The sequence below is a fragment of the Notamacropus eugenii genome, chromosome 1, assembly GCF_028372415.1.
Source record: "Notamacropus eugenii isolate mMacEug1 chromosome 1, mMacEug1.pri_v2, whole genome shotgun sequence".
Taxonomy (NCBI): Eukaryota; Metazoa; Chordata; class Mammalia; order Diprotodontia; family Macropodidae; genus Notamacropus; species Notamacropus eugenii.
In genome coordinates, this window is record NC_092872.1 from 125,764,958 (window position 1) to 125,788,794 (window position 23,837).

Sequence of the window (23,837 nt, forward strand, 5' to 3'; positions counted from 1 at the left end):
GCACACATTTCTTTCCTTTTTTTTTTTTTTAAGAGTAGGAGTGAAGCCCTGAATGCTAGTCTTATAATAATTTTCAAATGGGATTTAATTAAACACAGTCATCTCTTGACTATCTGAAGCTGAATTATCCATTTTGTGGATTAACTGTAGCAAATGGGTTTTTCTGCCATTTTGCCATAAAAGGCTAGTCAGTATGCTCAGAAATTGCAAACTCATTTTAGTATTAAGCAAAGTGAAATTTAAAAAGCAGATATATCTTTCCAAAGTTACATAATTAATTCCAAAGAAAAGTAGGACTTTTTAAATTAGTTTTGTCCCATAGAAGTCTGTCAGTATAGATTATCAACATTTGGCTTATGGGGAACTTTATCTGATTTTATGTCTTTAAATTTGTATCCTTGATTTAGTTCTTATTACAAAGGAATGGGAAGGAGGAGAGAGATATTTGGGAATGCTGGTTATGTTAAAACTGTAGCACTAAAAATAAGATATTTTTAAAATTGTCTAGTTAAATGCTGAATTTAGAGCCAATAAATGTACATTCAATGTTACCATCCCAATAGAAATGCAGGAGCCAGTATTTCTAATTTTTCTAAAGGCAGTCTTCAGAAAATCCTTGGGGTTGAACCCAGAGGAAAGAAGCATGGAGAGAACCTACTGTGTGCCCAGAAATCAACAAATATTTATTTAGCACCTACTGTGTATATAAAGCAGTAGGTTAGATGAGAGAGAAAGAAAAATTGTTTCTGCCCCCCCAAAGAACTTTACAGTTTCATTGAGAAGATTTAAATAACAATACCAGACAATTTTGAAATGTCGCAAGGCAGCACAAGATCTGCAGTTATTGTACCTATGACATTTTGAGTTTGTACAAAGAAAGTGTAACCCATGACCCCTGGTCTCCAGCAGCTGAAAACCACTTTATTCATATTAGAGTGCCGGGCATTTTCTTTTCTTTTTAATATTGTTAATTATTGTTAATCTGTATTCTTAATTTTTTCTCCAATTACCCAAAATCTTTTTTCCTCCCTCCCTCCACCCAATTCACATACTATTAATTCGTGACACGAGAAAAGAAAAATGAAACCACGGCATTGTCCAGTATCATTTATTGATAATGACTTGACTTGACCTGTGAGATCAGAAGTTGCAGTTTGCTTATTCTTTACAACATATGCATCAGCCTTCACATGAAAAACTTAGTACTATTTAGGGTCAGAAAAAAATTAAGCAGTTAAAATTTATAATGCCATTGAATTCGAAAATAATCGCTTAAATTTCCTGTGAAAATATTCTTGTTTTTTGAAAACTAGTTTTACATTATGTTTGAAGGACAAATGTTTGAGATGGGAAAAGGAACAGTGAGTGTTAGGAGGATTCTTTAAAATCCATCAGTTGGTTTCCACTACTGTAAAGGAATTTTGGAAAGGTGTGTTCCTTTTCCTTTTGCCTCAGTTTTCCATCCATCTAAGTTCTGTGCCAGACTTCCCACTTAAGGTAATTGTAACCAATGTGCTCCTTTTTGCTGTCTGCCCTTTTTTGTACCTTGCCGTAGGTACGAGGCCGCAGCGTTTAGATAACGAGTTAACAGAGGAAGAACAGGGATTGGAGTAGGTTAAGTGGGCTTGTGTTGTTGTTAGTGGTGGTGGTTGTCATTCATTCTGAAGAGGGATAGTTAGCATTTCTGAAGCTCCCCTAATGAGGAAAGTAACTGTATTCAAGAATATTTAAAATTTGTTGAGCATCTACTATGTGTTCAAATAGTATTTAGTGTGGTGCTAACTAAGTATCAAAGAAATAACACCAAATTCTTACCTAGGTGGAGATTATAAAATTAGAGAGACAAGTCACGCACACCCTGATGTGAAATAGCTTCAGATTAATACCAGGAGACACCATAATGTAGTAAAAAAAAGAAAAACTAAAGTATGAATGGCACTGACAACAAGTACATTTAGAAGGAGGAAAAACACTGTTGTTCTGAAAGCTTTATGAAGAAGTGAGAATTGAACTGAGCTTTACCTAGCAGGGTGGGCAAAAGGTAGGCAGGAGAAGTAGGAAGGGGGGGCTTTTAAAATTAAGACGTCTTGTTTATAATTTTGAAGAGATGAAATACAGCTTCAGGAAATTTGAATATGCCTATTCAGTGATTTCTGTAAGGAGTTCCCCTAAGCAAGAACTGTAGGTCCCAGGTGTCATTTGTCAGTAATATCCAAACATGAGTATTTCCGGAGAGCTAACGATAATCTATGCCGTCCACCTCCCGTCAGTGCAGTGATGGATTCAGGATGGAGAATAAGACATACATTTTTGGACATGGACAGTGTGGGAATTTGTTTTTCTTGACTATGCATATTTGTTCGATAGGTGTTTTTGTCCTGTTTTCTCTTCAAATTGGTGAGGCAGAGGTTGGGAGGAAGAGGAAAAAATGCTTGTCAGTTGAAAAACAAAGTCAGAGATAAAAAAGAAACAAAAGTGATATTGAAAATCAAAAGGGGTCAATAGAAAAAAGATTTTTACAAAAAAAATTTTTACATTTTTAAAAATTGACAAACCTCTCTGTGCTACTTGGACAAACTGTGACCTTAAGTTAGTTGTGTCCAACTCATCAACCCGTAAAAGTCCTTAGTCAGGCTCACGCCACGCAAAGAAGTAATTGGGAAATGTTTAACATAAATAATGTTCCCTTAAGGTTTTCTGAATCAGCATGTGGCCCCCAGTTTGAATTCTACACCACTCCGCTGCGTAAAGGCATGGGACCAAGCACCCTTGTCCTCCAGGGGTGATAAAATGGGGTGATAGCTATCTCCTTCAATAATACAGCTTATTAATGGAATTAAACTTGGAGTTTACCATAAAAATAAAGGGGAACTTAGGCTCAAGGCATGACTAATTGTTTTTAGAAATGTGCAGATATTGTCTTTGTGAAAAGCACCAAAATGTTTTAACATTTTAACATTTTTAAAATCAATTTCTTTTTAGATTGTCTTCGTAGTTTTACAGATTTGGAAGAACTTGATGAGACAGAACTTTATATGTGCCACAAATGCAAAAAGAAGCAGAAATCTACCAAAAAATTTTGGATTCAGAAATTACCAAAGGTGAATACTAGTGTTTCATGAAATTTCACAAAGGAGAGCACTCAAACTGTCAGCCCAAAGTTAATTTTAAAATATCTTGCTTTTAACATAAGCTCAGTTTTGGAAGATGTTCAGAATTGGCCTTCAGAGTTTTCAGTCAAAGCTATGCACCCCCACAGCATGTGCAGGAAATACTAAAAACTGGCAGAAAGAAACTGATGAGAGTCGTAGATAAAGCTTTTTGTTTTGTGTTTAATATGTAATTTATTTTTCACTTCTCAGCATTCACATCCACAAGAATTTGAATTCAAAATTTTCTCCCCATCTCTCCCCACCCCCACCTCGAGACAGCATGTACCTCATCTACCCCTTCCTCCAGTATGTCCTCCCTTCTATTACCCACCCTTCTTCCATCCCCCTTCCCCTCTGTTTTTCTGTAGGGCAAACTAGATTTCTGTACTCCATTGCCTGTATAGCTTAATTTCCAGTTGCATGCTAAAACAAATTTTAACATTTATTATCAAAGCTTTGAGTTCCATATTCTCTCCCTCCCTCCCCACCCACTGTCATTGAGAAAACAAGCAATTCAATATAGGTCATACATGTGTAACAATGCAAAGCACTTCCATAGTAGTTATGTTGTAAAAAACTAACCACATTTCCCTCTGTCCTGTCCTCCTCTCCATTTATTCCATTCTCTCCCTTGTCCTGTCCTCCCACAATAGTGTTTGCTTCTGATTATCCCTTTCCCCAGTTTGCTGTCCCTTCTTTTATCTTCCCACTCCTATCCACTTCCCTCTTGCCTTCCTGCAGAGTAAAATAGATTTCAATATCCAATGGAGTGTGTGTTATTCCTCCTTAAGCCAAATTCCATGAGAGTAAGGCTCAATTATTTCCTTTCATCTCTGCCCTCCTCCCCTCCATTGTAAAAGCTCTTTCTTCCCTCTTTTATGTGAGATGATCTGCTACATTCTACCTGTTCCTTTCTCTTACTCCTAGTACATTCCATTCAACAGCTAGGTGGTGCAGTGGATAGAGCACCAGTGCAGGAGTTAGGAGGACCTGAGTTCAAATCTCACCTCAGACACTTGACACTCACTAGCTATGTGACCTTGGGCAAGTCACTTAACCCCAGTCACCTCATCCAGGGTCATCTCCAGTCATCCTGATGAATGTCTGGTCACTGGATTCAGATGGCTCTGGAGGAGGAGTGGTGACCTGCACAGCCCTCCCTCATTCAAAACAAAGTCAAGTGCAAGTCATGTCGTTATTTCTCTGATGGCATGGTCTTCCTTGGCAATGAAGGATGAACATACACACATTCCATTCAACAGTAAATTTTATTTTTTTTAGGGATTCTCCTTTCATATTCAGCTCACCCTGTGTCCTCTGTCTGTGTGTGTGTGTATATACACATACACTCATGTACATATACATACCTACACGTATATAACATACACATACGTACATATACATATACACCTACACACACACACACACATATATGTTTCCTCTGACTCCCTAATACTGAGAAAGGTCTCATGAGTTACAAATAGCCTCTTTCTATGTAGGAAAGTAAACAGTTCAACTTTAATGAGTTCCTTAAGGCTTCTCTTTCTTGTTTCTCTTGATTCTTGTATTTGAAAGTCAAATTGTCTCTTCAGCTCTGGTCTTTTCAACAAGAATGTTTGGAAGTCCTCTATTTCATTGAAGTTCCATTTTTTTCCCCTGAAGTATTATACTCAGTTTTGCTGGATAGGTCATTCTTGGTTTTAATCCTATCTCCTTTGACCTCTGGAATATCGTATTCCAAGCCCTTCGATCACCTAGTGTAGAAGTTGCTAAATCCTGTGTTATCCCGATTATATTTCCCCAGTACTTGAATTGTGTCTTTCTGGCTGCTTGTAATATTTTCTCCTTGACCTGGGAACTCTGGAATTTGGCCACAATGTTCCCAGGAGTTTTCCTTTTGTGATCTCTTTCAGAAGGTGGTAGGTGAATTCTTTCCACTTCTATTTTACCCCCTGGGTCTAGACTATCAGGGCAGTTTGCCTTGATAATTTCTTGGAAGATGATGTCTAGGCTCTTTTTTTGATCATGGTTTTCAGGTAGACCAATAATTTTTAAGTTGTCTCTCCTGAATCTATTTTCCAGGTCAGTTGTTTTTCAGTGAGATATTTCACATTGTCTTCTATTTTTTCATTCGTTTGGTTTTGTATTATTATTTCTTGGTTCCTCATAAAGTCATTAGCCTCCATCTGTTCCATTGTAATTTTTAAAGAACTGTTTTCTTCAGTGAGCTTTTGGACCTCCTTTTCCATGTGACCAATTCTGCTTTTTAAAGCATTCTTCTCCTCATTGGCTTTTTGGACCTCTTTTGCCATTTGGGTTATTAGCCTATTTTTAAAGGTGTTATTTTCTTCAGTATTTTTTGGGGTCTTCTTTAGCAAGCTGTTGACTTGCTTTTCATGCTTTTCTTGCATCTCTCTCATTTCTCTTCCCAATTTTTCTTCCATCTCCCTTGCTTGATTTTCAAAATCCTTTTTGAGTTCTTCCATGGCCTGAGACCATTGCATATTTTTTGGGGGGAGGTTTTGGCTGTAGAAACCTTGTCTTTTATGTCTTCCTCAGATGGAATGCTTTGTTCTTCCTCATCTAGAAGGATGGAAGAAAATACCTTTTCACCAAGAAAGTAGTCTTATATAGTTTTATTTTTTTTCTCTTTATGTAGTCTTATTTTTTTCTCTTTTTTGGCCATTTTCCCAGCCAGTTACTTGACTTTTGAGTCCTTTGTCAAGTGTAGGTTATACTACACTAGGTTTCAGAGGTTTTGTTCAGCTGTTCTATGAGATACCTCTAGGGACCTGTAAGTTCTCAGTTTCTCCAAGGTGGCACAATCAAAGGAGAAGAGTTGGCCTGTGCTCTTGTCTGTGAGAAACCACAGGCATCTTTTCTGCCCTGGAACTGCGAGTAGGGCTCCCTCTCCACAGACACCACCAGCTCCACCATGCCAGCATCAATGCTGCTCTTCACCCCAGGACTGCCAGCCAGATCAGCAGCTCGATTCTCCTAGGGTCTTTAGGCAGAGGGCTCCAAAAGTGGACATACTGCCCTGGGGCCAGAGCTGGGGCCTGACCAAGCTCCTCTCTCACCCAGGTGAAAGAGCTTTCTTACAGATCTTTGAAGCTGTCGTTGGCGTTTGTGGGGTGAGAAATCTGGGAACTGCAGCTGCCACCTGTGATGCGGCACCCTGAAGCCCGCTCCAGTCCTCTCCATGGTGTGGGGCCCAGGGTGGGCTACGTTCCACTCTGAGCCTGGTGCAGTAGACCTTTCCTGTTGGCCTTTCAGGATGTCTGGGCTGGAAATCTGTTTCACTCTGTCATTTTGTGGCTTCTGCTGCTCTAGAATTTGTTTTGTCATTTTTTACAGGTGTTTTACTCTGCCATCTTGGCTCCACCCCCAATAAAGCTTCTTAGCTCTTATAATATCAGCACTAGGCAATGGATTTTTCAAGAAAGGTGAATGAAATGTTCATGGACAAATATGTCATTTTTTCCTCCCATTTTGTCATTCAGGTGCTATGCTTACACTTGAAAAGATTTCATTGGACAGCGTATCTAAGAAACAAGGTCGATACCTATGTAGAATTTCCTCTGAGAGGCCTAGATATGAAATGCTACTTATTAGAGGTAAGATGACTAACTTCAGAAAGACCTATGTTAAAATACCACTAGGTTTGTTTGTCTGTTTGTTTTTACAGCAGTGATCTCACTCTAAAGTTGGGGTTGAGGTTGATAGCTATCATATTGTTTTATTACTGATGGCAGTTGAGTCCTAAGCATGTGTTTTCTCTCCCTTGTTTTAAAGCCTGAGAATAGTGGCCCAGAAAGCTGCCTTTATGACCTTGCTGCGGTTGTTGTGCATCATGGTTCAGGGTGAGTTTTGGGACTTTTTGTTATTGGATATGCCCACAGAACTTAGACACATGAAAAGTTTGTGTTACATGAATGTCGATTTTTCCCCCACTTTGCAGCCTTTTCTGATGCTCCCCAATTCTAATTACCTTCCCTTCTTAAACCACCTCTTATTTATTTTGTACATGTACATGGACTTCCCCAGGCGTCCGTAAGCATCTTGTGTCTTCGTATCCCTAGGGCCTAACAGTGCCTGGCACATAGTAGATGCTAAATAAAATGCTTACTGATTGAGTCAAAGTTATAATTTCCCACCTTACCAGCTTACAGTGAAAGGACGTTACAGCTTGCAGTGTTCTCTAACAAGAAATGAAGAGTAGACTCAGAACAGGTTTGGTTTTGTAGCTTGCATTATTCTTTGCTTCATCAAAATAGAATTTACTTTCCCCTTAAATTGCAGCTGGAAAACTATAAAAGTTACTTGTGATAGAAGATGGCCTCTCTGACAGCTTCACTTTTCTGAAATTCCTTTCCATCTCTGTTTTGGTTTAGATTTTTAAAAAATATAGTCCTGACAGACTATGTTTGCTTTCAGCCAAGCTACGGACTTAGTAGCTCCTCACCAGCTTGCTGACCACTTGTGATGAACCCTTTGTCCATTGCAATGTTTGTAACCAACAAACATCCTTTAGCATGATCCTCAGTCCTGTGCAGAACATTCCACTTCTGCAGTGACAGAAAACTGACAAAGGGTACTAAGAGTCAGATACCTTTAAATCATCTCTCCACAGCTTTGTCCAGTGACCAACACAAGGGTAAATTACTGGAGGAATCAAACTGTAATAATCATGGCATCCTTGCTAGGAAGGAAGCCAAAGACAGCAGGCAGCTGTAGCTAAATGGAAGAACGGCTCCCAAGTCCTGCGAGAGGGAAATAAGGCATGACAGGTTCTACTGAGCATCATCCAGGGATGTGAGAGACCACTCATAGGCTATTTAGTCCCCTTGTGTTTTTCATTTCTTATATTTTATTCAGAAACTATTACCTAATGATAAGTATTTGAGAAAAGAAAATACTTGTAGCTAATGTGCTAAGAGACGATGAGGGGATCAGAAATTCTACAAAGAACTTGATAATACCTTTCACATTAAAAAAATATGCACTTTGATGTATAAGTGGGAAAGAGAGCCTTCAAGGTGCCATTTTGTGCTACCAAATAAAAAAAATTTAATAATAAAAATATAGCATAGTGAGATCTTGTGTTCTCTACCTCTTTCAGTCAGTCATGTTATATAAACAAACACCAGTTGTAGAATGAGACACGTTTTTGAACCTGACCCACATGTACATTTGCTTGCCTGTTTTTATTTGCCACAGAGGCTTTGTTGTTCTTCCATTTGGGGAGGGTATTTGAAGGTAGAGAAAAGTTTGGGGTAGTGATGCCAAAAAAGAAAAAAAAAAAAGGATCATGGAAGCTTTTTTTAAAAAAATGCCTAAGAGTACAGAAGAAAATTCCAAAAGGAAAACAGACTAGCAGGCAGCCTTAAAGGTAATGTCAAACTTGTTATATTCTTTTGAAAAAGCTATACATGATAAATTGATGATTTCACATAAAAGACTTTTTTTTGTTCTCTTTTGTATATAGAAACGCTCATTTTGAGGGGAGGGTTGGTGAAGTTCAGATTTTAAAATAGGCGTAAGTTTCTTTCAGAAGTATGTCTTCTGTAGAGTATTACCTTTAAATTCCCTTTCCATTGTACCACACTTCTCCCTACTTTACATTCAAGAGTACGGACCAAGGAAGGCCAAAGACGTAGAATCTGCTTTGTGTGTAATGCAAGTCCTCCCAGAGGTCCTCGTTCTTTAAGCCAATACAACTTTTTACTGAAACTTCTTTGACCGTCTGTACATTGTGAACGTACTAGACGTGGAGAGCAGCAAGTAACTGAAAAAAAGGAAACCAATTACATTTTAACAGATAAGAAATTATAAATTATATGGGGGTCGCTGAATCTGCTTGTCGTTCAGTAATTTTTCTGTCATGTCTGATTATTCATGATCTCATTTGTTGGCGGAGACACTTGAGTTATTTGCTTTTTCCTTCTCCAGCTCTCTTGACAGATGAGAAAACTGAGGCAAACAGGATTAAGTGGCTTGCCCAGGGTCACACACAGCTAGTGTCTGAATCCTGATTCTGGCCTGGCACTCGTTCCACCATGCCATCTAGCTGCCCTATAATCTTTTTACACTCAAACAACTCAATTGTTTAGAGCAAAAATGAAAATATTTGGAAGAAGGAATAAAAATCAGAGGGAGAGAAGCTATGGCATGCAGTTAAAATAGTCAAAACCTGACCTATTTCAGCAGGTTATATTGGTGATAAAAAGTGGTTGGAAGAAAGGATACTGACAGAGATTACCATTTTATAAGGATATTTAACAAATATAAATCATTTGAGAGACCAGAAGAGCTTTAAAAGAGCCTGTTAGCAAATACTGTATTTCTTGGCCAACCAGAAAGGCAAGGCACCCAAAGACAACATTAGTTTAATTTATAAATTTGTTTAAAAAATCTTATGAAGGATGGTGGAAGAGAGAGCAGATAGTAACATTTCATAAGATAGAAGCAGTAGAGGTGAAAACTAGTGTAAAGAAAGCACAGCAAGAATGCAGCTGAACACACTTGTCCCAAGGGCATTGAAAGATGAAAATGAAAGGAGAGAAAAACAGGCAAAAGGTGGAAAAGAAGTGCCAAGATTTCAATAAGGAACTAAAAAATAGTAGAATCATCCCATTTAGACTCTAACATCCCAGCCCCAGTTACACTTCTAAAGGAAATGAAAATGGCACCAAAGAAAACAAAGATGGAAAAAGCAGTTGGGCTAAGCCAAATCTACTCAGATGAAGTCCTTGCAGATGGGACACAATTATGAGAATTTTGAGGGTACAATACAATTCCTAAGGTCTCTGAAGGAGAGAATGATACCAAAAAGTGTGGAAAGAATCTTAGACCTCCTTATTATGAAAAAAGTTACTAAGAGATCAAAAACTACAAATCATCCTTTTCTTCTCTGTGTAAAATTATTTATGAGACCCTACGCACACAGCAGGTGCATCCTGGATGAGATTTCTGAATGGGAGGAGGCAGGCTTTTGCCAGGGATCAAACATACTAGACCATACATCTGCCATCACGTAACTGACTGAAAAAACTAGTCAATACAGGAGTTCCTTCTGTGCTTATTGTTTATTCACCAAAAAAAATGGAGTCATTACAGCATCATACTGCTTTAAATGCTCTCGCAACAAAATGTTGCATGTGGAACTGTTCAAATGTAAGATTCCTTGAAATATACAACAGTGATAAATTTGTTTGATCCTCTGATTATTAGTGTCTCAATTTTAACATATCCAGTAAGAAATAAAGAAACATCTGCTTGCTAAGAGCAAGTTCGCTGTTATCATGGAGGCAGTCCACCATTAACTCTCCCGGGTGCTCCTGTTGAGGTGTGACATACGATGTTGGTCACATCAAACAGTGTACTGCCGCAGAACCTGACAGATGAGATCTGTAATCACCCTGAACCATTTGACTGACCTCTCCCCCTAGAAAACGTCAAGTGAATGGAGAACGACATGGTCCAGGCAATGAGATGCAGTTATAAATGTATATATCTGCATGTGTGTGTGTATATGTTCATAATTTTGAAGATATAATGACCATCCATGATTGCAAAATATCAGTGATGAATCATGCTGACACAAGGGATGGACTCAGGGCGCAGAATGAGATCCCCCTTTACAAAATAATACACTGAGGGAGTTTGTTTTAATTGACTATGCTTATTTGTTACAAAAATTTGTGGTTTTCTTCTTTTTACCCAGTGAGTAGTGAGGAGAGAAAATAGATGTCAGTTAATTTTTTTAAAAAGATAGGAAATAGCATTGTTTTAAAAGTCAGGAGACTTGGATTCAAGTTCCAGCTTTATTTGATGTGTCCTTTGGAAAGTTCATCTCTCTGATCTCTATTTTATGTATACTCTATGTAGTATGGTATTCAAACTTCAAAAGAGGATGGTTTTGAGGAAAGCAGTTTGGTAAAATTTAAAGCATTATATGAATATGAGTGGCGGCTGCTGTTCTTGTTATTGTTGGGGCAGCTAGGTGGTGCAGTGGATAGAGCACCAGTGCAGGAGTCAGGAGGCCTGAGTTCAAATCTCACCTCAGACACTTGACACTCACTAGCTGTGTGACCTTGGGCAAGTCACTTAACCCCACTTGCCTCATCCTGGGTCATCTCCAGTCATCCTGATGAATATCTGGTCACTGGATTCAGATGGCTCTGGAGGAGAAGTGAGGCTGATGGATGACCTTGCACAGCCCTCCCTCACTCAAAACAAAGTCAAGTGCAAGAGTCATGTCATTATTTCTCTGATGGCATGGTCTTCTTTGCAACGAAGGATGAACACACACACACACACACACAAATATGTGTATTTGGAGAAACTACATATACACAAATTAGTCCCAGAACTGAACATGAAAAGGGGAATGAGCTGGTTTGCTTTCAGGAAATTGCTAGATTTAATGATCTCAGACTTCTTCCTTAAAACAAAGACCCATCTTTTCTATAACATTATTTTTCTGATGGCATTGTGTGGCTAGCTCTGGGGAACTGTAATTTCTGAATTGAAACTGAGAATCACCCAAGGGACCTGGAAAAATGGACAGCCATGTTTACATGCAGGCTATATAGCACATTACAAACAAGCAAATTAGAAGGGGAACAGCATCGAGTATGTCATTAAAGAAATGTATGAGCAAAAAAAAGATGTGCTGGTCACATGAGTAAAGGATAGCTCTGGACAGAGCTATCATTCAGACATTCAGAGGCTGAATGTTTTGTAGACCTCTTCTACTTACCATGTCCAAAACCATTCCCTTCTCCTCACAGTCGACTTCATTCTCGTCATTTCTTGTTTCCATTGAGGGCAGCACCTTTAGGTCATCTGGGTTCACAGCCTTGTAGCCATTCTCAGCTCTTCAACTTCTTCACTCTCCTGAGCTCATCGAGTCCTGGCCCTGGAGATTCTACTTTCATAATCTCTCTTTTATCTGTCCCTGTTCCCTTCACTCTCCCAGCTTGACCATTGCGAAGACATCCTAAGGGTCTTTCATGCCTCTCATGTCTGCTCCCTGATCTATCTTCTGCACAGCTATAAGCTGACTCCCTGTTGCCTGTAGGATAAAATGCAAACTCCTCTGGCATTTAAAGCCTTCAAAAATCTGATTCCAATCTATTTTCTCAAACCAATTGCACTTTATTACCCTCGCACGCTCCACATTTCAGTCAAACTGGCCTACTTCCCCCTCCATGATATCTGTACTGGCACAGGCTCTCTCTCCTCTCCTACAGTATGAGGGATGCTTTTCTCAGGCACTGCCACCTCTGCTATTTCCTCGCTTTCTTCAAAGCACAGGGTTCTCCCCTCTTCCCTCCAAAAATGACTTTTGGGTGTCTGTGCCTGTGTTGTTTAATCTGCATACTTGTTTCTTTTCAGAGAATAAGCTTTGTGAGGGCAGGAGCTATTTCGTTTTTATTGTATGAATAGCACTTGCCATGTAGTGGGCACTCTCAATAAAATGAGAGTTGGACTGGATTTCCATTTTGTGTACTTCCACTAATCCTCCTTCTTCCTCTTGTTTACAGTGTCGGTTCTGGACATTACACGGCTTATGCAACTCATGAAGGTCGCTGGTTCCATTTCAATGACAGCACTGTAACGCTGACCGATGAGGAGACCGTGGTGAAGGCCAAGGCCTACATCCTCTTCTACGTGGAGCGCCAGGCCCGCTCTGGCTCCGAGAAGCTCTGATCCTCCTCCTTCAGCGCCCTTTACCACGTCCATCGGACAAAACATTTCCAATTTTCCACAAATACTTGATCCAAGACTTTATTTCATTGTGCACTTTTCAGCTTCCTATCGTGGGTTTCATTTCATTGTCAGTGGTAGCGTTTGACTTGGACACAAACTAACTTTTTTTTAGTTTTACCAGAAAACCCCAGCAGACATTTTGATTTGCTGCTTTAGTTGTGGTAACACACACACATACATTATATACATACATATATGTATGTATATAATGTATGTGTGTGTGTTTATATATACATATGTATATGTATACATATACATATAGTTTTATGAATTTTAGTTATATTGGACTTTTGATATTAATGTTTTCAATTCTCACTTTCGTAAGGCACATTTACATCAGGCATTTTTATTATCATCATATGTAGCAGGCAAGAGAAACGTGTTCATTTTTTTGAAGAGCAATGGAAATTCCTGCTGCCTTTTCACAGCTGTCATGTAGATCAGCTGGACCCTGTAAATCAAGGACTGTGCTTGCATATATTCCTCTGTCCCATGAATCCACCAGCGACCTGAACAGTCATTCTTTGCCTACAGAAGAGGAAAAAGGTTGCATCATTAACAAAGATAATGCTGGCATCAGTGAATACGAAGGCTGCTGTTTTTTAGCATTAACTTTAAATAATTGCTGGTTTCGAATCTGGCCTGCAGATTCAGGTAGCGAGGCATTAGAAACTAAGTTCAGTTGCCTTGGAAGTGAATCGTCCTTTCTCAGTTAATATTTGAAGAAGTCCTCCAGGTTAATTTGGGATGCGCAGAGTGAGTCTTGTCGTTGGCATTTAGGTAAAGAGCTAGCCAGCCCTCTGCCTGCTCAAGCTGTCCTCCGATCCTTCTAGGAACAGGACTCGTGGTTCAGTCCTATTTTCCAATATCTGTGCTTATATGTGATAGTTGGGTTGAAATGCTGATTATCAAAGCTGAGCTTCTGAGGCTTTGCATATCACTTATTGAAGTGTGGAAAAGGGTATTATGATTTTTAGAACCCAGAACTTTAATAGCTCTCGTTGACATCGTATCAAGACCTTTGTGGTCAAATTGGAAATGTGCTTCTTTATTGGATTGTATAGGAAGAGAAATTCTGTTCCCAAGGTCAACAGCTCTTGTTTAAAATTGTTTTCTAGGGGGGAAGAAGAGGAAATGGAGGCCCTTAGATCTTAACTCTTTGGAATTGAATTTTAGATTCCAGTTCCAACAGTAGCTATGCCAATTCTATAGGTATCCCCTGCAATTCAAGGGCATTATTTCTATTACTAGATAATTTAGAGGCTGGAAGAGAGGAGGCCGCTTGAGTACGCGGAGAAGGGAGAATCGGAAACGAGCTCGTATATGTTAACATCGTATCAGTTTTTTCATCCCTTGTTCTAGTGCTTTTTTTGCTTTATTTTTTTCATTTCTAAAGGTTGTAATGAAGGATTGAACATAATTCCAGCCAAACAGACTCCTTAGGAATGATGTCTGATAAATAAAAGGAGCCTTTGAAATGTTGCGAAGATGTCACTATGCAGTGAGCTTGTTCCAGTCATGTATTTGAAACTGCCAGAAACAGACACTGGGACAACATTCCCGTTTCAGTATTAACACTTCTTGTCCTAGTTTAACCACATTTGCCAGATAAACACTTAAAAATAAAAGCAGCAAACCTTAATCCAACGTATAAAAATGTCGTTCCTGAAAGAGATCCCATGGCCGGCCTCCCTGAAACTTAGGTGGAGTTTGGAAGGAAAAAAGGGAAAATGGTGGTTTGTGGAGAAATGCAGCTCTTTCACATTGTGGCTTAATTGTGCATAAATACGAGATACCCCTGGCTGAACCTTCGGGCCCCTTTGGAGACAGAAAAAGCAGAGTGACTTTATTGTGCTTCACCAGTGGGACGATGAATAAAGTCGTCTGTGGCTTTGAATTAGATACTTGCTTTCTTGTTGTTTGTCATTAAAATAGCTGTTTCTAATCACTCAAACTGAACGTAAGGGCTTCGGCAGCCTTCCTTCTGCCGGAGGAAAGCAGCCGTAAATCACACACGATTCTGTGGCAAGGTGTGTAACAGTGTTGGCGGGAGGCTGCTGCTGTTTAATGTCTCTTCACACATTTTAGATTTTATCATGAAGGCTTTTCGGAAAGGGGGATCGAAACATTCGGGGTTAATCAGACAGCAGATTGAGCTGCACAGTCGAACACACCAGTGATGTAAATGTGCCTGCTTTGTACTTGTAATCTTTGTCACCATTATTTGAAAAGCTGATTCTGTTTTCTGTTCTCCTTCTGGACTTTTTTTTCTCTTTTGGTGCCATGTTGTCTCCTCTATGTATACATGGCCTCTGGCTAGAAAACACCCGCTACCCACAGGGCCTGATGCATCGAGATACATGCCTCCTTTGGAGAAGAAAACGCCAACATCCTCCCACTGCAATCACAGACGTATGAAACCAACAGTCTGTTGGTGGCAGCACAGATCTCTCTCCATGATGGAGAAAACTTTACTTATCCACTGTATTCTGCTCAGTGTGTAGCGATGACAGATGTAACTGACGATTGAACCAGTAAAGTGTCCTGTCCCTCTCTGAGTGTTAAAGCCTAAGTCGCCTCTGGGCCTGGCATTGGGGCGTATTCATTTCTTGAACCTATGTGTCCTTTTGGTCTCATTGTTCTAATGTACATATCTCCCTTTTCCGTATTCCTCATCCCTCCTCCTTCCCCTAAACTACTTAAGGGTTGCGTGGGACTGGCTTTCACAGCTCTGGTGGCGGATGCCACATGTGCAGATGCCCTGACCAGCTGAGGCAGCCAGGTGCACCCAGGAAGGATGGAACCTCTCTGGTCAGCCCATCCCCAGGGCAAGGTGTGTCCCTACAGTGTGCTGCTGGTGCTGGGAGCGGCCACACACAGCCCAGGAAGGCGAAGACTTCTATGCCATGGTCATGCTTCATTCCAGCGTCTCTGTATCTCACCAAGTGGGCTTGTCTTGTCAGCTCTACTGCTGACACGCTAGAAGCCCTCCAGTCATGTGGTGCTGTGGTCATTGTTTGCCATTCAAATCTAGCTTGTGTAATGCAGAAAAAAAAATCATTTCACTGTGTGAATAATCTCTCCTTTTAAGTTGTACTTTGATTCTTTTTCTTCTTTGCCAACTTGAGATGTTTTATGGAAAAGTATCATTAAAGATCTGGTCTCTTTTCTTTGACTTTTAATAATTTTTAGCACCTTTGAGTGGAACCAGCTATGATATTTTGCTCATAATTACTCTGCTCTTTGAATGCCTTCCATGATGCTGGCTCCCTGTGCAGTTACAGCTCTGCTGGGACAACGTACCCAGTATGGAGGGAGAAGAGAGGTGCCTCGTTAAGAGTAAGCTTTTCTCTAGGGCTTGACAAGGATCCACCCTGGAAAGGTGGGTGCTTTCATCATCCCCATTTTGGAGGTGAGGGGACCACAGCAGACAATTTCAGTGACTTGCCCAGGGTTCACACAGTAAGTGTCTGAGGCTGGACTTGAACTCAGGTCTTCCTAACTCCCAAGTGCAGTGCTCTGCACTGTGGTGACAACTACCTGTTAAGATGTATTTAAACCTTGTATTGAGCCGTCAGCATCCCGGCTTGCTGTATGGTTATTTACTAATAAGCAAAATAATTTTTCTTCTCTCAAACTGAAAAATGCCTTTTTCAAGGTCAGTTTGTGTCAGCTCTCCAGGTAGGGGAGCACAATTGCCTTCGTTTTTGGAGAATGGTAAAAATAAACTCACTGTCTTCCTACCTTACCCTCCCCCATCACAGAGAAATACTTGGGAATAGTTCTGCTTCTTTCTGACCCCTTTCAGTCATTTTACATTGAATCCTAAGCCTTTACTATGCAAGAGCCAACCACAGATGTGTTCACAGAAGGGGCTGGGGATGTACAGTAAGTTATTCATCAAGTGACTAGAGAGAGGAAAGGTTAGCAGAAAAGGGCTTCTGAGAGAGTCCTTTTGTTCTGTTTAACATAGTACTCAGATACACTGGGCTGGGGACAGAAGACAGACATTCCTAGTTAGTTCTAGAGGATAAGCCATGTAAGGACATAAAGTAAAATTTGACATTTAAACACTATTTATGATAGTTTTGGATGTGTGTGTCTAAATAAACTTATAGCTTTACCTGTACCGTAAATGTCTACTGGCCTTGGATCAGGAAGAGCAGAGTTCAAATCTGACCTCAGACGCTTGGCCAGGTGACCCTGTCCAAGTCAATTAACCTTTGCTTGCCTCAGTTTCCTCAACTGTAAAATGGGGATGATAACAGCCCCTACCTCAAGGGGGGTTGTGAGAATTCCACATTGTAAAGCACTTAGCACAGTATGACTCCATCAAGCTGGTGGCCTCACAGCCTACTTTCCAAGGGGAAGAAGTCCAGTTAGATAAGAGACTAGATAACTAGAGTTCTGTTTATCTGACACTTAATGGCCATCATTACCGCCTTCCTTGCTGCTCAGGACTCAGGCAAGATTCCTGAGGCCCAAGCTAACAAGATAGGGAAGGCCTTTCTTTACTCAAATCCTTTCCCCTTGAACTGCACCATGCACCAAAATGCTTCAGTGGCTCTTGGGGTAACACCTCAAGATGTATGCTCCTCATTTGACAGAGTGGAGAACTTGGGATCGGAGAAGTGAATGACTTACCTATGAGACGCAGTCATCCTGTACGTAAGATCTGAATATTGTTCCTGTCCTCAAATCCAATAGTACAGTCACTAATCTGTCGCTTGTTCACATCAGAAAGAGCGAAATGATCATAACATTCGTTCACTGAACAAATGTGTGCCACGAAACCCCCCACTGTACTGGATGTGGCCCCTGGGAAATGACAGTGTGCCGGGTCACACCAACTATTTATAAACACGAGAGAAAATCCAGTGTTCTCAAGCTAATGCAGTGTATGTGTCAAGAGACGAGCCACTTTTCTGTATCAGTTGGGCTAAAAATAAACCTAAAAACCAAAGACAACCTGTTTGCTGTAATGGAGTGTTAATAGGAGCAGTCTGGAACTGACCTGGAACCTGTCAGTCTCTGTAAAAGCAGGATGGAAAGGAGGGGAAACAATTACTGGTTCTTTAACAGATTGGGGCAACAGTTCTAAAAATAGAAATCTTCTGCTCTGTTCTGCGTAGGACAAACTTTTTCCTTTTAAGGATGTGAATGAAATTATTTAAGCGCTACCCGATATTCCCAGCCTCCAAGCATTCTTAATATTTATAAATACAACCCTGGCCATTTCAGAGCTAATCAGAGTGCATTTGGAGAGCCCCATCTATCGAGAGCTTCTTACCGGAGCGCTGATGTAACAAAGATTGATCTCTGTTACATGATTGTTGGTTAAAAAAAAAAAATCCCTTTTAAGGAAAAAAAATACTTTAGCTTTATTTAGCAGATCTGCTAGGCTTTTTGAATGCAAACTGCTCTCACAGGTTGTCTGATGAAGTCTGGGTTTTCCCTGTTGCTTACTTACACGCACTCACCACACACCACACACACACACACACACACACACACACACACACACACACCCTCCCTTCAACACCAGTTGTTGGCCAAAAATAAACACCATTCCTCAACCATATATGTCCACCAGCCCTGGCCCCAGAAGGAGGTAGGTCAGGCCCCCCAGACTCGTTTTAGCACGGCTGGGCAGACACAGGCTTCTCTTCCCTAACAGTGCATTTGTTCCTACCATGCACATAACTCAGCTCAACCGGGAATGTCTTTTACATTTATTTTCCTTCCTGGACAAGGACAGCAGGAAGAATTTAGCAAAGACTTGCTCTCACTTGTGGGATGTGTTTCTTGATCCTTTGCTCTGGCCGCTGCTACATTTTAATTCTCTCATGGAACTGAAAAAAGACAACTTCCTCTTGAGCCCTGCTTTGAGATGCTTATCGATCTGCTGGCATTCGAGCCAAGTAAAGGTGTGCAACGTAGAAGACTGGATGAAAAATGCCTTGCAGAAAGGTGTTTGCAGCACTCACGAGCACCTTGCCACTGACTTTTTAGTGAAAGTTTGCAGCAGGTAGGTGGAGTGTGGTTGATCACTTGTCTGCTGGTAACTCTAACCTTAAATGTTGGCAACAAATCTCTAAGAGCTTGCAGAAGAGACCTCGAGGGCCACCATCACCTTCCAAAGTGACCTAGAGAGATTGGTTGAGGTGGTTTTTTTGTTTAAAATTAATGAAAAATCTCCAATTCTACAGGAAAAGCATCTGGCCTGTTGCTGGTTAGGCCTCAACAACCAGGGCAAGCGGCCTCAGACATACAGGGCAGACTTGGGTTGCAGCTGTCATAAATTGTGAACATATGTTTTTCCATACCAAGAACTATCAGACTTTCTCTTTCTAAAAAGGGGGACTTAAAGGAAACCCTCAGCTACCATTTGGTAAAAAGTAACAAGGCCAATATTACAGGGGCGAAATCAGAAAATGGGCACAGACAGCATAAGTAACTATGGAAAAACAGCTTTGTGGATAGGATACACTTGAGAAATCAACTGCACATAAAGATGGGCAAGCCTGTGTTACGCACTGGGCTTATGTTCTAGGGAGAACTATGACCCTCAAATGTCACCGTCAATCAAGTTAGCCCAGTGTGGCATCCAGAGAGTCAGATGAGAGAAAACTAGCATGAAACCAAGTGCCTTCAAATAAACCTGGGCTGCTTTTACTCACTTGGGACATGTTACGTTTCCTATATGAAGAAAAAGCTTGACAAACGCAGCATGTAACCAGCTAACTCTCCCCTTACCGTTTGGGCTATAGACAGCCTGAAAAATACAAACCTTTACTGATTTTGAGACTAAAGGGATCATCTCAAAGCAATTTGTCTCATGTGGCAAATGCCCGTGTGGAAATTCAAACACCTCCAAGAGCCTGGAGATCACCAAGTTATGTATCTGACCAAAGCAGCCATGGGCTTGCCCATTTCCCTCCACCCAGAGGCAAAATAAAACCTTTAACCTTGTTTTAAAAAACTTAACCCAGCTGTTCATTGCAGGGGAGACTGTATTGTTGTCATGCAGGTTAAATTTACTGTTTGTCCTAGCTAAATTACAGGATGAGAAAATGTCAGCTCCTGTGCCTTTCTCCTTGAAAACATTAAATCAGTCTAGAAAGGGAGAGGAGAAGCAGAACATGTCCTGAATCCATCTCTGGTCAGCAACTTCAGCTGATGAGGACACAGATGGGCATGTATGAGCGCCACCTTTTAAAATGTTTAGCAGTAAACAAGGAACAGACAAACTCTACCTATTTAAAAAAAAATGGGTTCGAGGCAGGGGGTGTATCTGCAGTTTGCTGCATTCTTAGGGTTAGCATGAAGGAACAAAGCCTGATCCATTTTATCTACACATGGAAGCGGATCAGGATGCAGGCAGCAGAACTCAGCAGGCCCTGTCAGAAACAATGCCATGTGCAGGCGAGCAGCTGGACGAGTTCTCTGGAAGGAAGCGCCTTCCGGTGCAACAGCTCATTCTCCAACCAGTACACCTGGCGAGCCAAGCTGGGGGGTGATATTAATTCTCTCCCCTACACCATCTGATCCTTCCATACGGATTTAAGGGGACAGGGAAGGACCCTATAGAGAGAGGGGAAATAACTTTGTGTTTTACAATTTTGTTCCTACTGGTGGGTCCAGGAACATTCTGAGTGAGGATAACTGATAAATCTCATTTTATTAAGGGAGAAATTACTTCCCATTGTTCAGAAAGAACCGGTTTTAAAGCAGCATAAACCAACAAATGCAAGAAAGCCTCAGCGAAGGAGGCCTAGGGTCCTGCTAGCTGCTTCAGTAACTTTGTCTTTCCCAGGTTGGAGGGGAGCACCCTCCACTTTCTGGCAAAAACAAGTAGTTCCAGTTGTTCAGTGCGGTGCAGAAGGCCGTCTGATCTGACTTGTTTTCGCTTTCCCCAACCAAGCTTTCACTGTCTTTCAGGTGCCCCAACCTCCTGTCCTTGACGCTCTCGGGCTGTGGCCACGTCACCGACGAATGCATGGCACTGCTGCTCCAGAGCTGTCCCAACCTCCAGACCCTTAAACTGGAAAACTGTGTTCGCATCACCAACCGAACACTGGCTGCCGTGACTGCTCATGGGCGTTCACTGAGGACCCTTCACGTAGACTTCTGTCGAAACGTGAGCCGAGCAGGGCTGCGACGGGTCCGAGACCAATGCCCTTGGCTGGTTCTGAAAGCAGAGAGGAGTGCAGACATGATCCCAGACATGCTCCCTGGGGGAAAGCTAACCCAGAACAGGGCAGCCAGAAAACTCTGACAACTGGAGGCACAAGGCTGGAGTTCAACTCCCCTTCAGGATACAAGTGTGTTGAGTGGTGACCTCTGACCCTGGCCTCTATGTTCTTATTGGCAGTTCTGAAGTCATGTTCTAGGCAAGTTTCTGCCAGAACAGCTGTGACATTTTCCATGTGGAATAAGAAGTGAGAAAATGATGCCAAAAGGCATCCCTTTTGCTGTGATGGCTTACTTAGCTGGAGCCAAGAGCAGATCCACCTGAACCCGGCTCAGAACGCTGCTGGAGGTGCTAGAAGATGGCACATTCCCTCCCATGACACCACACTAGCTGGCAAGTCCTAACCTCAGAGTCCTGAAATTCTTTCATCTATAAAGCAAGACTTTTCAACTAGATGGTCTCTGAGGTCCCTTCCAACTTGAACAGTGCGATTTCCTTCTTAATTTGCACCCTAAGATTAATTGTGTATGAGGGTTATGAAAGTGCTGTGCTTGGCTGCTCAGTTTTATACTCTGATCTGATTTCTTTTCCAGAGCAATTCCAAGATGAAAAGTGCCATTTCCCATAAAAATCAGCATGCACGGCATTTTAAAACTTGCAAAGCTTTACCTATCATCTCAAGGTATCAGTATCCCCTTTTACAGAGGAAGAAACTGAGACAGTTTAGAATGACCCGTCCACATGAGGTAGGAGGAAGAGATTATAGAGATAAGAAAATTGACCCAGAGTGAAGGCCTAAAGCTTCCACCACATTTTGGTGAGGCTGGAATTATAATACATGTTTCCTGACCAGTCAAGTACTAATACTATCCATAATTCTCAAGGTCATCCCACAATTATTTCTTAAAACTACCCCATGTCTCAATTCACCAGAACCCAACCCCACTCCCCCCGCTGGTGCAGATGATGGTACCATGTATCTAGCTTTCAGGAATCTTGGACAGGCAGGAGAATGCAACTCTAAGCAGCCTGCCAGTTCCAAAGCCCAAACCTTATGGGTGCCCTTCACTGGCCATCAACAGAAATTCCTGCTCATCATTTCCAAGGCTGGGGGTGGGATGGGGGTGGCAGTGGGGAAAGGGAGATCTACACCTCAGCTGTACAGATTTCCTGTTGTTACTCTTAACCTGTGTCCCCTCCGGCTCTGCTGGATCACGCTGTAGTAGCAAAGTGCTATTAGACAATCAGCAGGAATCCAGCCCCAGACCAACTAAATGAGATTTTTAAATGGCTGCTATGGTTACAGATTCAGAAACTCTGCTTGACCCCCTAAAAAACATCAACTCGTTTTCTTAAGTTTCAGAAGTCTGGGAGTGCTTCTTTTACAAAGATTCTCTTTACAAATGATTAGTCCAGGAATCAGTTCACAAGCTCTGTAGGGGAAAAAAAAAATCCTAATGACAGCAGCTGATGGATCCCTAAATTTAATCAAATTTGAATCAGTAATATCTTCTGTGTGTTCTGCATTGAACTGCTTTCTGTCCTTCCTGTAGAGACAGCTGGTGACACACTGGAAAGATCAGCTGTGCTGACGTGAGGAAGCTCTGAGTTCAGATGTGACTTCACATACTTATTAGCTGTGGTCCTGAGTCACTCACTCAACCTCGGCTTGCTTCAGTTTTCTCAGTTGTAAAGTGAAGACAGTAACAGCACCTTCCCTGCTACGATTGTTGTGAGGATGGAATGAGATATCTGTACAAAGCACTTAGCACAGTTCCTGACATGTGGTAGGGGCTTTCTCCTCAAGTTGTTTAGTGACCAAGGAAACCAACTGATCCACACAGACAGTTTAGGGAGTCTGGCAAAGCCCAGGAGCCTAGAGGGAACACACGTTGTTTCTCCCCATTTTTTCCTTACTCCCACTATAAAGAATGGGACCAATTTGGTGATGGGTTCAAAAGGGAACCTAGGTGACATAAGCATCCAGCTTCCTTCTTCCACTGATAAGTGATTCAAGATGGATTCACCTTGCCCATTTCTGAGGACTTGAGCTGGTCAGATTTTCTTAATGATCCTGCAAAGGTGATGGAGCCACAGCCATGGTGCTCAAGTCCAATAGAAACAGAGGCCACCAGCCCTTACACAAGGCCCCTTGCTGACCACACATACTAACTTAGTTGTAAAATGTAATGTTACTCGTGTTTTACTGTATTTACTTTGTTAATTATTTCCCACTTATATTTTAATCTGGTTCCCCTATCCAACCTACCCTCCAGTACTATAGGTTATGTATTTCTGGGCTACATCCATTCTCCCTTCTCCTTCTGGAGCTTACTCTATATAAAAACCATGTTCTTTCCTAGTTTTATAAATTGAAAATCATCTTTAAACACATGAAGGGGGTCCAGTTTAAAAATAAATCCTTTGGCAACTCTTTGTGCAATCTGATCTCATTTCTCTTTCCTGTAAACCTGGATTTTCATATATCAGTGGGGGGTGGGGTGGGGCGCACACCTATTTCAATTCCAAAATCAGGAGCCAATCTCTAAGACTCTCTCGTTGTCATTTCCCCCACCGATTAAAAAAGATTATACCACTTCTATCTTTCTATGGTACTTTCATAATGTTTGTTATATGCTGCACACGTACATAAATATATACTGTAGGTGTGTAAATGCAATGTCCCAAAAGTCTTAGCGCAATTTTAAGTCTTA

At 41.2% G+C, this 23,837-nt stretch overlaps 2 protein-coding genes across 7 annotated transcripts in view; both read left to right on the top strand.

Moving 5' to 3' along the window:
- Positions 1–16,099, top strand: part of USP3 (ubiquitin specific peptidase 3) — a 114,552-nt gene extending 98,453 nt beyond the window's left edge. For all 6 annotated transcript variants that reach the window (XM_072613292.1, XM_072613298.1, XM_072613288.1 and 3 more), the window contains 4 exons: positions 2,983–3,101; positions 6,656–6,769; positions 6,948–7,015; positions 12,704–16,099. In XM_072613292.1, the coding sequence (XP_072469393.1) occupies positions 2,983–3,101; positions 6,656–6,769; positions 6,948–7,015; positions 12,704–12,869 (467 nt within the window). In that variant the 3' untranslated portion in view covers positions 12,870–16,099. The remainder of the gene's footprint in view (positions 1–2,982; positions 3,102–6,655; positions 6,770–6,947; positions 7,016–12,703) is intronic.
- A 100-nt stretch (positions 16,100–16,199) lies between these two features.
- On the top strand, positions 16,200–23,559 carry FBXL22 (F-box and leucine rich repeat protein 22). Its single transcript, XM_072613413.1, has 2 exons — positions 16,200–18,957; positions 20,871–23,559. The coding sequence occupies exons 1-2, from the start codon at positions 18,623–18,625 to the stop codon at positions 21,205–21,207; spliced, it is 672 nt and encodes a 223-aa protein (XP_072469514.1). The 5' UTR covers positions 16,200–18,622; the 3' UTR covers positions 21,208–23,559.
- Positions 23,560–23,837: the final 278 nt, after the last annotated feature.